This window comes from Rhamphochromis longiceps, linkage group LG17 (genome assembly GCF_057381845.1).
Source record: "Rhamphochromis longiceps isolate RC_006_pf linkage group LG17, R_longiceps_female_GT1.1, whole genome shotgun sequence".
NCBI classification, from domain to species: Eukaryota; Metazoa; Chordata; class Actinopteri; order Cichliformes; family Cichlidae; genus Rhamphochromis; species Rhamphochromis longiceps.
This window is the reverse complement of record NC_140573.1, coordinates 17,964,565-17,977,354: the sequence shown is the minus strand read 5'-3', so window position 1 is coordinate 17,977,354 and position 12,790 is coordinate 17,964,565. Positions and strand designations below refer to the sequence as shown.

Genomic DNA, 12,790 nt, shown 5'->3' with positions numbered 1-12,790 from the left:
AGTTAAACTCTCAAGATCAGAAATAAGTACAAACATTTCATATATTTTCTAAATAAACAAATTATTACATGCACATTCCTGTGACAACGCAACAGTTTGCTTCACTTAAAAGTAAGGCAAACTGTTGCATTCCTTTTGCAGTGCAGAGTTAAGCTGCACATATAAAATGCATACCCCCAGCAGAGAATCTATATTGTGCCATTATCACCAGCAGGAGGTGACACTAGTGTTAGGTCTCTGAAGTGGAATCTGTTCACAGAGCCAGCAATAAACAAAGGTAGAATTTACATCGTGAAAGACCACATATTAAATGTCCATTCTCAATAATTGTTTATTTATTAAAACACAAGCAAGTGGAAAGAAAGTACAACTATAGACCACGTTACATTGCTTGGAGCCAGGCCCAGGGGAGGGGCTTGTCAACAAGTGCCTGGTGGTCAGGCTAGCCTGTGCAGCCTGGCCGGGCTCAGTCACATCTTAACATAACATATTAATGTAATATGCCTGTCTTACAGAAGGTGCACACCTCTTTTTTATTACAGAAGGCTGTGATGACTAACTGAAACCAGACAAAAAAATTTATCTATACAGTAACGTGCATCACAGCTTGTAAATCATAGCACATTTTCCATAAATGCAAAAATGTGAAGAAATAACTGCCTTCTTGTCTGGTTATCAACCTTTATTTTTTCTGTTTAAAACAAATGGAAAAACTCAACAACACATAAATATCCATATTTACAGCATCTGTGGTAGTGTAACACAGCCTTCTGCATTCTTTCTTCTATACTACACCCATCTGGTCCTCATGAGAGCGCTGGTGGAAGACAAAGGACACAGCAGCATCCCAAGACGCTTTCAGCACTTGGTCCCTCAGGCCCTTCTTGTCAGAACAGTGGTTCCAATGGGAGAGGTCACTGTTACAGTCAGCATCATTGTCAGGTTGTCTTGTTTCTCTGCCATTCACACAGCGGCGACAGCGAAACCTAATACAGGAGGGGAAAGAGAGGCTGATTAAGAGCGTGCCATACATTATGATCCATAGTGTGAGATTATTTTTCTATCATAAGTTGCGCAGAGAAAAGACATAACTGTGAGAAAATAATTTCATTTCAGCGGAGCAATTAAATTTCTCACGTGTGAAGAACTTAGCAGCAATGAACACAGTGTCTGCTTTGTGCAGCTACAGTTTCCCCCCCTCGCAGCTACAAGTGATAAATCAGTACAGACCGAGAAACTGTAGCCGTGGCCGCAAAGCACACACTCCTGCAGGTGCGACAGCTTCTTTGTGTGGCTTTTGAGTTTTACACGCGAGGGTCGTTAAATTTAAGCACAAAGAATTTAATTGTGCTGTTGAAATTAAATTCTTTTCTTGGATTATGTTTTTTTCTTGAATGCAACTTATGATAGAAAAATAATTCCATACATAGCATAATAATGGCTTCAAACCATTACTATCCACGTCAACCTAGCAATAAAAATGCCATAACTAACAACTTCGAATCACTTTTCACGACAGTGTCAAACCCTCTCAGTTTTGCTCAAATAACTATTAATCTCGAAAACTCACATTAACCTCACTTGGTGTCAGTTCTTGTGCGAAAGCCCATAAAACCTAAAAGCACATGATAGGCTGCCCAGAACATGATAGATGCAAAGATCTAACTGCAGCTGCAATGAGCTCTCAACTCAGAGAAGAACACATAACCTTTTACAGCTACGTCACTTGTGCCAAGAAAATTTCTACAAGATATTTGGGCTTTAATTTTAATTTACCATTTCTAGAGTAAATTAAGTTCTCTGGACAATTAGTAGACTGAACAGCACAGACAACGTGTGTGAGTAACGTGTTGTACTTGTCGTGTGTGTCACTAGTGGTCTCTTCGTTGAGAGTGAAGAGTTCTCGGAGTTCGCCCAGAGAGAAGTGACGCTCCACATCCTGCTCTTCATCCACCACACAGCTGCTCAGGGCTTTTTTATGGGCCTGCCTTTGCAGGATCTTCTCTTCAATTGTTCCCGTCTGTCGGGAAACAAGCACAAGTCAAAACTGGTAAATCTGTAACCAGCTCAGTGTAGATTTCAAAAGTAACCTGCTGTACTAAAACACTGAATGTGAGGTCCTAAACACTGTTGAAAATGCACTGAACTGACAGAGAGAAGTCGGTAGATGTAGCAGGTCTTCTTCTGACCATCTCTCCACACCCGAGCCATTGCTTGCTCGTCATTCGCTGGGTTCCAGTCGGGATCAAACATCACCAAGCGGTTAGCACCAATCAGATTGAGGCCACATCCACCAGCCTTGCTACTCAGCATGAAGATGAACTCTGGGTTCTGAGAAAAAGATGTCTTCAGACGCTGTTCAGAAGTCTTTCAAAGCTCTAAATATTGCTTCAAACTGATTTTCCAACTCACCGATGGGCTATTGAACTTTTCCACAATCTTGGCTCTTTTCTTGATGGACATTGTGCCATCCAGCCGAACATAGAGGTATCTGACAAAGACACAAAGGAGGAGGAATTAAAATCATTTAAATAGCGCACTTAAAATAGTGATTTCTGCAAATATACCTTCTAGATCTGCAGAGCTTTTCAAAGAGATCCAGAGTCTGTGTGTAGTTGGAGACAAGCACCACTTTGTCTCTTGTTGTGGTCTTTGTCATTGCCAGAATGTAGTCGAGAACCAGCATTTTCCCTGAAATAAACAAAGCAATAAATAGAGAGAGGAGAGGCTGCATGACTTTAAAATAGCACCACCCTTTAGACACATTAGGCACATTTACAGAAAATTAGTCTTAACAAAAGAAGGCAATAAAAAAGTTAATTCTTATAAAACAATATTTTCTTTAATATTATGTAAATGTAAACATTAGACAAGCTATTAAATTGTGAAAACAACCCTGTTCACATTTTTACTTAGCTTATCTATCTGACCTAATGTTCTGTTTACATTCTACTAATCTAATGCTAATCTTCTTCCAACTAGTAAGTGTGGATGACCTGGAAGACCATCAGAGGAGCTGCACCACGATATGCTGTGCACGTTCTTACCAGAGAGCTGAGGTTCAACATCTTTGGTGGAGTAGTTTGGAGGGAAAAGTTCTAATGCCCCTTCAAATCCCTCCTCCCGTTCCACACACTTCTCATAAATAAGAGCTGGATCTGAGAAAGATGGCACTCATTTGTATTTTTTCCAAGCAGAAGATAATTCTAGATGTAAGACGAGAATCTTGTTTTCTATTAATAGTTTACATTTTAGCTCAATTATGAGAGGACAATTTTTCTGATGATCACTGTAGTGTTCACAAATGCAACATTTTGTGTTACATTTTTCTCACTTACGATTGCACAGTTTCTTGAGTGATGTGATGGAAGACAGGGAGGAGACACTTATTTTGCCCTTTTGTAATGTCTCAATGGGTTTGGCCTGCTTTAGAAAGTGTTTATAGAGCTCTGTCTGTAGAGGGGTCAGCCTGCAAGGAATCACAAAGAGACACAAATTCAAATCAAATTCCATGTAAATTAAATCCTGTTTACATTTTTGTTTTGGGACACTCCATACTCCCAAAACACCTCCCACAGGACACCCCGAGGGCCACGTTCGAATGCCTTCTCCAAGCCTACAAGACAAATGTAGACTGGTTGGGCAAACTCCCATGCTCCCTCGAGCATCCTCGAGTGGGTAAAGACCTGGTCCAGTCTTCCATGATCGGGACAAAAACTGCTCGAGTAAACCTCAAGTAAGGGATATATCAAAAGTATCATAATTTATCAGAAAAATAAATAAATTATGGTAGCCCCAATACTACCCCTCAGCCTCCTTGCAGGAGAATTTTCCTCTGTACGTTTCCTCTGAAAAGTCCCGGTTCTAGACAATACTGCTAATTGTAACCAATGTGTTAATTAGAGCATGCAAGAACATAAAAATATGTCCTTCCAACACCATAAGAAAATGACACATGAGCTATTTTACGAGGCTTTCACTCTAGCGATTCTGCTAGCTAAGTTTTAGACAGATGTTGATAATTTTTTATTGCTAAAACTAAGCAAGCTTTATAATCACTTAAAAATTTTGCAACAGCAACAAATGCAGTGTAAAATGTAAAAAACACTGGTGGCTGGCAGTGCTACACAGCCTCCTTGGAGAGGATATTATGCACCTATAATAGCAGATGCAGTTATTTCTCTAAGGTCTACTTAAACAAATCAACGAGCCTTATTTGTAACTGGTAACAAATAATGAAAGAAATGGTACGCTTTAATCTATGCACTAAGTCAGTCTGTTGAACCTCAGTATCATTCTCACTACAAACTGTAGCAATACTGACAGATCATTCCACGTCAGGTTTACACAAAATAAAACAATTATAAATGAAACAATAAGCATGTAATATCTTTTAACACTTATATCAAATTGTACCCTGGCCTTAAAATCCATACAGTTACAGCAATCTGACAGCATAAGGTTTAATTTAATCATTATAAAAACTCACTGTAAAACAATAGTTATTGAGAAAATGCTTTGAATATCATTTTGTCAAAAGACTGAAACAATGATGCTGGTATATTATATCGTGCCACTGATTAAAAAACAAACAAAAACAAATTGTATCAAAGTGTCCCAGACGCTCCGCAGATGCAGCTTTGCTATTGGTATGAGAAACCTATATGATATCCTTCCTGAGTACTACATATATGGCATGGGTTTTTTCATTTATTAATTTTTAACTTAAATTTTTTTTTAAATCCTACAATACTGCTTTCTTGAGCTATTGTGTTTTCAAAACTTGGCTCTGATACGAGATTTTTAGTAGATGCATGTATGGTTTCAATTTGAAAACCCTCATTTTCATCTTAGGTGATTTATCGTCTTTCACAAGATTTTCAGACAACTTGAACAATAACCTTGAGGTCAAAGTCACCAAGATTTTAACTTTGAGATTTTTAATAGATCTGGAAAAAAAAAAAAAAAAAAAAAAAAAAAAAAAAAAAAACCTGCGTCACCTCGTTCTCAAGTTATTGTGTTCACAAAGTTGGGTGTCCATGGTGCCCAGCACCCACCCAGCCAGCAGAGTGAGGACAATTTATAAAAATTAAAATATTAAAGAAGTTATCTCTGCTTAAAAAAAAAGAGGGTTCTTCATGTTGAGCACCAATCTACCTACCTGCAGCACACAATCTGCTCAATTTTCATAGGAAGATACTTGGACAAGATATCAGATGTCCTCCTTATCAAACACCTGTTGATACAGAATATGGTCATTACAACCGAAGCAGAATAAAAGAGAGTTCAGTTTGTTGAAGACATTCGTCTAAACGCAAAACATATAAATAAATATTTATTTTTAGGATGCTTATGTTTACTTGACTCTGTCTAACAAAGACAAAACAAAGGAGCAGGAATTAATATAATTTAATTAACACAATTAAAATAGTTGTTTCTCCAAATGTATCAGAGATTATGCTGCATAATCTCATTCTAAATCTAATCTATGAAAATCAGATAATGAAACAAAAACATGCTGCATTCAATTACAAAATTATATCTTAAAAGAAATCAAAATAAAAGCTAAAAGCCTAGAAATTAACAGGAACAGGTCATAAGATTAAATAAAGTTTCATCCCCTCTGTGTGTGTCCCAAGGATCCCAGGGGCTATGTTGTCTGGGGGGAGGGGGAGCCATTCAGAACCCCCTGTGCTGCTTTTTGAACAAAATGAAACAAGTGTGGACATTTCTGCAAGACAATGATGCCAAACATGCAGCCGAGGAAACTTTCAACTGGTTTCAGAGCTGCTACAATTACCCAGCCAATCACCTGACCTGAATCGAAATGAAAATCTGTGCGAAGAACTAAAGCTCAGAGTTCATAGAAGTGGCCCACAGAGCCTTCACAACCTGAGAAATGCATGCAACTAGGTTCTCCATACAGGAAATGTTGAAGCTGTCATTGCCAACAAAGGCTTTTGTATGAAGTATGAAATCAATTTCAGTAAGTGTGAAATACTTTTTTCCTGTATCATTTCTCATTATTACACATAACTTAATTTATGAACAGCTATGGGTTCTTTACATGAGTGGATTGTTACCGACATCAGGTGAGAATTTTGTGTCAATAGCACTCTTGAAAATATATTTACTTAGAAAATAGCACCAGCACCTGCCTGAAGGCAGTTTATATTATAAGGTAAAGTACTTTAGTGTTCTGTTGCATGAACTTACCTGTTGACTATGCTGATTAGCTCCTTCAGTTTTTCTTCCCCACTCAGTCTTTCTTTATCACTGGCATCTGCATCCCGTCCCTTAAGGATGGGAAGTTCGAATCGCTTTTTAAATTCCTGGGATGTGCCTGCAATCCAGATGAAACGTTAAACAAATCTGATCAGAAAAGAGCTTTTTACCTATTTCTGTATTTGTAATGCTGCTTACCAAGAATACCAGCATTAACAAAGTGGACCAGGCTGAAGTACTCCAGAAGGTCGTTCTGTATGGGTGTGCCTGATATCAGCACTCTCCTCTGGGCACTCATGGTGTTCAGGGCCTGATATGTCTGGTTATCAGAGTTCTTAAGCCGATGGCCCTGAAGAATACAATAGTACTGTTACATCCTAACTTCGAGAGTTCTTGATAGCTCTGAATTGTATGGATAAAGTGAAATACTTCGTCACAGATGATAAGTCCAACTTTTCCCCTGTGCAGAACCTCAGCGTGCAGTCGAAATGTCTCATATGAAATGATGAGGATGGGTGTGTGTGCTCTCAAGCTGCGCTGCGAAATGAAACTCTCTGAAAGAACAGAAAACAAACAAATGACCCTTTAGGGAAGCTCATCTAACAAACTTCTTACTATTTAAACAATATTAGCAATAGCTCTCAAGTAAAACCATCTTCTCTTAAACTTAAGTCTGCTTGGGCAACAATTTCAATCATGTACACTGGGGCGATCGTGGATCAAGAGTTAGGAGTTCGCCTTGTAATCGGAAGGTTGCCGGTTCGAGCCCCGGCTTGGACAGTCTCGGTCGTTGTGTCCTTGGGCAAGACACTTCACCCGTTGCCTACTGGTGGTGGTCAGAGGGCCCGGTGGCGCCAGTGTCCGGCAGCCTCGCCTCTGTCAGTGCGCCCCAGGGTGGCTGTGGCTACAATGTAGCTTACCATCACCAGTGTGTGAATGGGTGGATGACTGGATATGTAAAGCGCTTTGGGGTCCTTAGGGACTAGTAAAGCGCTATATAAATACAGGCCATTTTACCATTTTACCATTTTACACTCTATGACAATGTTTAGAATATTTTTATTCTACTGAAAAAAAACTTTTCACTGACAATCACTGAAAGGTCTTCCTTAAGCTAGCAAAAGATATAATGCTGAGATCAAAGATTATTATACTCAGACAATCTGGGGATACACTTCTTTTTGTTTTTTCTTGGCCAGCTGACCAATCAGAGACTAAGCTTTTTAACAGGGCGGGCTCAAAGAGACAGGAGCTAAGACTATAACTTTGGTCCATTACAAGGCTTTTCCAACAACCTTTCTGTGGATATTTATAATGAGAGAGAAATTAAAGTTAGATACCTAGTTGTCTATTAATGCCTTCCTTTGATCCTCCATCAATGGCCAATGGTGTGATACGTGTTCCCAGCCACTTTCTGACTTCATTATACCAGTTATGAACCAAGCTTGAAGGTGACACCACAATGGCCTTGTCTATCTCTGGCTTAGTATCAGGGCTTTGGCGTAGCAGGGTCCACATGAGGGTGATGCACTGCAAGGTCTTTCCCAACCCCATCTCATCAGCCATGATGCAGCCATAAGATCCTGGTATGCGTCGGCCCGTCACACACTCCCACATGAACTTTACACCCTTAAGAAATGAAAGACATTCAATGTGAATTTCAAAGAAAAAAAAAAACATCACTTAAGGTGAACTACACTGCTTTTTTGGAGCTGAGTCACACTTCACTCTCTTCTTACTAGTTGGCATAAGATATCAAAGTTTCAGAAGCAGCTTGCAAACTACTTTTGGAGGACTGTAACAAGCTGAATTTGTGGCTAGCTGAGCCATGAGGTAAAATACAATGTTAAATTAAACCGTGACAACATCCAAAACCGTTGAAGACATTAAGAATAACTAACTGTGCACAGGCACAAATCTGTGATTCATTAACATTTTCATTCATATTTTACAAACAAATTTAGCAATGCCTCTAAACATTACCCAAGACTTGGCAGTCTTGGGTAATTTAAACAGAAGTATTTAAAGACAAGAAGTTTTACGTTACAGTTTTTTAATATTCTTGGTTAAACTAACATTTATTCTCTTATAATAATTTATAAGATGATTTGTTTTTGTAAATCTAGAGTCAAGCATGAAACATTCCACAGTATATGTTTAATACTATGATACTGTTGTATGATATGTGCAATACAGTAGCATAGAGTAGTTTATGTGTAAAGATATCTTGTGTTTACCTGTCTCTGATGGGGTCTGAGCACTTTGCCTAACACTGGATCCACAACCACATGAACGGGTAGTTTTTCTCTGAAAAGAGCAAAGATAGCTTGTGTCACACAAGTATTTTTTAAATCACAAACATGAACAGCACTCTGACAAGAAAGTATTGAGTAAAAGATGATGTATTGAAGAAGGAGTTGTGTTTTTGACCTACTTGTCAGCTTTGATCAGGTCATGGGCACTCAGAGCTGGAGGCTCGTAAAGAATCAGAGCATCTTCGGCAAAAGGATCATGGAGTGGTCTTCTCACTCCTGCACGCTTTAAACCAAGTGCCCTGATTCCCAGTGATCCTGTAGGTATTTCATTAACACAGCAGTGAAGTAATATGCCTGCTGTACTAAAATTAAAAGAGCCATGGTGAGAGAAAAATGTTACCTGCATAATTTGGAATAGGAATTTTAAACGGTTTGGACAGGATACTTTGAATAAATGCCTCCTGCAGAAAAGATTTTTAACAGGTAAGCCTCGTTAAATCATTAAACTTTATTCACACACAAAATCTATACAAAGATATTTATCTGACAGCTTTAAACAATGCTTACATGTTTTTCACCATCCATACATGCAGGACGGTTGTTGATCTGCGTCAGAGGCTTTCTATGGATAGAAATGTGGTTTTCTCTCATTTCATTATCGCCTTTTCTTCTTTTCTCCTGCATAAAAAATATAAATAAATAATGAAAATGTTTTTTAAATATCTGTAAATGGCATACACCATAAATTAGGCCCCTCACTTTCTGCCATGGCTCTTTAAAAAAAACAAACAAAAACAAAATTCAGCAGGTTATCCACTGCTCTAATTTTCTACTAAAATATATATATATATATATATATATCTTGAATCCCTGTTCATATACTGACATTTCTGAATGTTTGTTTTGTAATTCATAACTCCTGAAAAAGTAAGCACATTACATTTGTGTGTGTGTCTTTTAAAAACAAAAACACTAATGAGGAAGCTGTTAACAGTCTTTTAATAACATACACAAGTGGCAAAAAAATGATGGCTGGCTAGATGTGTATAACTCATATTTCTATAATTAAACATAAAATTACTGTCGCATCTTTACCTTACAATATTAAGCGTCTTGAGGCGACTGTTGTTGTGATTTGGCGCTACAGTGGTCCCTCGTTTATCGCAGGAGTTACGTTCTAAAAATAAGCCGCGATAGGAAATAGCCAACTTTATATTTTACAATCATTATAGATGTTTCAAGGCTGTAAAACCCCTCACTACACTCTTTATACACTTTTCTCAGACAGGCACGAACATTTTCAGATTTTCCTCTCCTGTTTAAACACTCTCAAAGTCCAAACCTTCGTAGAAAAATAAGTCCAGTATTATAGAATGAAACCAAAGGCACCCACAGGTGCATTTGATGGTGCAAAATTTATGGTTGACATTGTTGTGTTTTGGGGGGAGAACTTACAAACATACACACAGCAGGGGCATAATTTCCAGGGGGGTTATGACCCCCCCAGTAATCAGACGCTATCAATATAATCCCCCCAATAAAATTATGAATTATCTTGCATAAATAGGCTGTTGATTTTCTTTACTCATTTCAATTATTACCAGCAAAATAGTTGCATGTTTAATCATCTGGAAATTTACCCAGATTTATTTATTTATTTTGACAGAGATCTTGACACCCCCAATGTTCAGCACAAAGTTAGGCCCATGAACATACAGTACAGCACTTCAGAGTCACACTGCTAGCGAATGTAAATTTGACGTGCTGGACGCATTCTGTGCCGTGCAGGAGATGCGGTACGGAGGAGATTGATTGACAATGGTCTACAGCCAATCAGGTCGCAGAACACGATGTGCTATAAAAAACAAAAAACAAACATGTAAAATTGCACAAAAAAATCCGCGAAACAGTGAGGCCGCGAAAGCTGAACCGCGTTATAGCGATGGACCACTGTATACAAATGAACCTGAATTGAATTGAAAGTTTTAATAGGAAAACCCTTAATCTAAGAAATCAACTTGGGATGTAACACCTAAAATTTAAAACATCCTATTCTCCTAGGATGCCTAAAGGCTAAAGTGCACGCTTACTTTCCTATTTGAAACGATGTCTAAAGGCAGGTTTAAAAAGGTGTGACACAGGTCAAGAAGCACTCCAACATTAACACCTTAGCTCCAGATATACAGCAGCGGTCCTGTACTTACAGGTTTATGTGTCCACTCATCTTCACAGTAGTCTCCCTCCTGCTTGCGTTTGGCAATCTGACTGGGAGCGAGACTCCTCCGCTGGGACGGAGGTTCATATATTGGCATTACAATTTCTTAATCAACACCCTAATGTAGTGTGTAGGCCAAATGAAATAACTACGAATACGGCTTATTACTTACCATTTCCACGTCTATTCTATGTGGCTGTAGTAATGCTGAGACGTCTCGCCTCACCGTGTTGCTAGCGTTTGTTCGTAGTTACCGCTGTCTGCTTCTTGTCTGTGCCGGTGTACTCCTCCGGTACTATAAACACTCGTTTAACAAATACATGTTCCCAGCGTTAACGTGAAACGCACTACTAGGTGTATATAGTTAATAGCAAAATCACGATAACGTCAGTATACATAAAGTATACGGCGCACTTTCCTCCTCGTTTCAACTTGGCGCTAATTGTTGTACAACACTACGGAAAGCCGGAAGGACAACAAACTGTTGTAGGCTCGATCTTTATTCGTCCTGTTCAATGAAGCAGAGTACCTGTTGAGTTCACTCTGTTATTAGTGACATTTCTTTATTTGAAATTATAAAGTGAACAGTCAGTCATTCCAGTTCAGTTTGTACAGTAGACATACCAGGCAAATAAGAGTAACAATTAGCAGTACAAATAAAATATGAAGGGTAAATAAGAACGGGGGAGCGATATGAGAGACTTCATAATAGCTTTGTACTTGAAAATTGTATCTGTGACAGCTAATTTGTTGCTGTTATTGGTGACATTGCAAACACCCTTCAGTAACCATTCCGTCATTGACAGGAAGCTCAGTCATGCTTTTCAGTCTTGAAATTGAGCAAAAAGTAACAAAAAGTAATATCAATGACACCATGGCACTTTGTAACAAAAGGTGTGGTTGATTGTCCCGATGAAAAGGTTTTTTTCCCCCAATTTTTTAAAACGTGTTGATAGATCAATAAGTTTAGAAATTAACACCACATAATGTTGATTTATTTAGACTATGAATATAAACCAATGACTATTTTGAATTATTCAATTACTCAGCCAACCTTTTTGCCCGTAACCAAACTGCAGGGGGTGCAACAGGGCCTCTATGATGTCTTTAAAGTAGCTTAACACCAGGAAAAACTGTGACATCAGAATATCACTCTTTTTATCTTAGGATAATTGTAAGAGCATGTTCTCTTCTCAGGAGAAATTGCCGCCGGCGTCAATGAGGTTGTTTTGCGAGTGTCTCCTGTCACAGATCTTCAAAGAAATCACCCCAGCCCTCACTCCAAACAGCTGATAAGAGTTACACACCCGCCCACATCTATAACATTCAATTTTATTTTGTTTATACAACGCCAAATCACACCAAAAGTCGCCTCTATTCGCTTTATACTGTAAGGCAGACCCTACAATATTAGCCACATGTATACATGTGTTAACATTTATTAGAACATATATATAATGTATTAGACCATTAACAATGGTCTTTGAAAACCTGGAGAGAACTTTAAAAAAAATTACAGTAGTTGAAAGTCTGGCCTCTCTTATGCAAAATTTAGAGAAATGATGGATGAATGATGACTCAAGACTTTTAAGTTTAAAGAAATTTAGAGGATTAATCTATTACAGAAAAAATGTAGGTCATGCTCATAATTCTAACAGAAGTCTGAACAACTAACAATCCATCAAACAAGAACAAGAAACTAAATGAAAAGGTAAGGGTTTTTTGGGTTGTTTTTTTGGGGGGGGGGGGGGGGGGGGTGTCTTTAGCCATCAGAATTGTTGGGAACATATTGGTCCATTAGATTGACCTTTGTTATTTTATTTTATTTTATTTTATTACAGACTGCACAGACATGACTGGGGGAGAGGAGAGAAAGAAAGAAAGAAAGAAAGAAAGAAAGAAAGAAAGAAAGAAAGAAAGAAAGAAAGAAAGAAAGAAAGAAAGAAAGAAAGAAAGAAAGAAAGAAAGGGAAAGAAAAACAAAAGGGAAGAGGGACAGTGCGAGACAACACTTAAAAAAAAGAAAAAAAATCACCTGGACCACCTGTTGAGAGAAAAAAAGAGGAAACAAGCAAAAAGAGAGCAATACAATGCAG

The 12,790-nt window shown here is 38.3% G+C and overlaps 1 protein-coding gene across 1 annotated transcript; it reads right to left on the bottom strand.

The window, feature by feature from the left end:
- Nucleotides 1-315: 315 nt before the first annotated feature.
- On the bottom strand, nucleotides 316-11,149 carry rad54l (RAD54 like). The gene is made up of 18 exons (XM_085387136.1): nucleotides 10,868-11,149; nucleotides 10,685-10,765; nucleotides 9,048-9,158; nucleotides 8,881-8,941; nucleotides 8,660-8,795; nucleotides 8,463-8,532; nucleotides 7,566-7,854; nucleotides 6,655-6,779; nucleotides 6,424-6,574; nucleotides 6,217-6,343; nucleotides 5,162-5,236; nucleotides 3,339-3,469; nucleotides 3,048-3,158; nucleotides 2,568-2,691; nucleotides 2,413-2,491; nucleotides 2,152-2,331; nucleotides 1,857-2,020; nucleotides 316-986 (listed from the first exon to the last, which is right to left on the bottom strand). The coding sequence occupies exons 1-18, from the start codon at nucleotides 10,868-10,870 to the stop codon at nucleotides 785-787; spliced, it is 2,220 nt and encodes a 739-aa protein (XP_085243262.1). The 5' UTR covers nucleotides 10,871-11,149; the 3' UTR covers nucleotides 316-784.
- Nucleotides 11,150-12,790: the final 1,641 nt, after the last annotated feature.

Coding starts and splice junctions, on each gene's coding strand:
- rad54l (XM_085387136.1), bottom strand. Junction 3,159..3,338: donor ACTCAAGAAACTGTGCAATC/GTAAGTGAGAAA, acceptor CATCTTTCTCAG/ATCCAGCTCTTATTTATGAG. Junction 987..1,856: donor ACTAGTGACACACACGACAA/GTACAACACGTT, acceptor CTCCTGTATTAG/GTTTCGCTGTCGCCGCTGTG.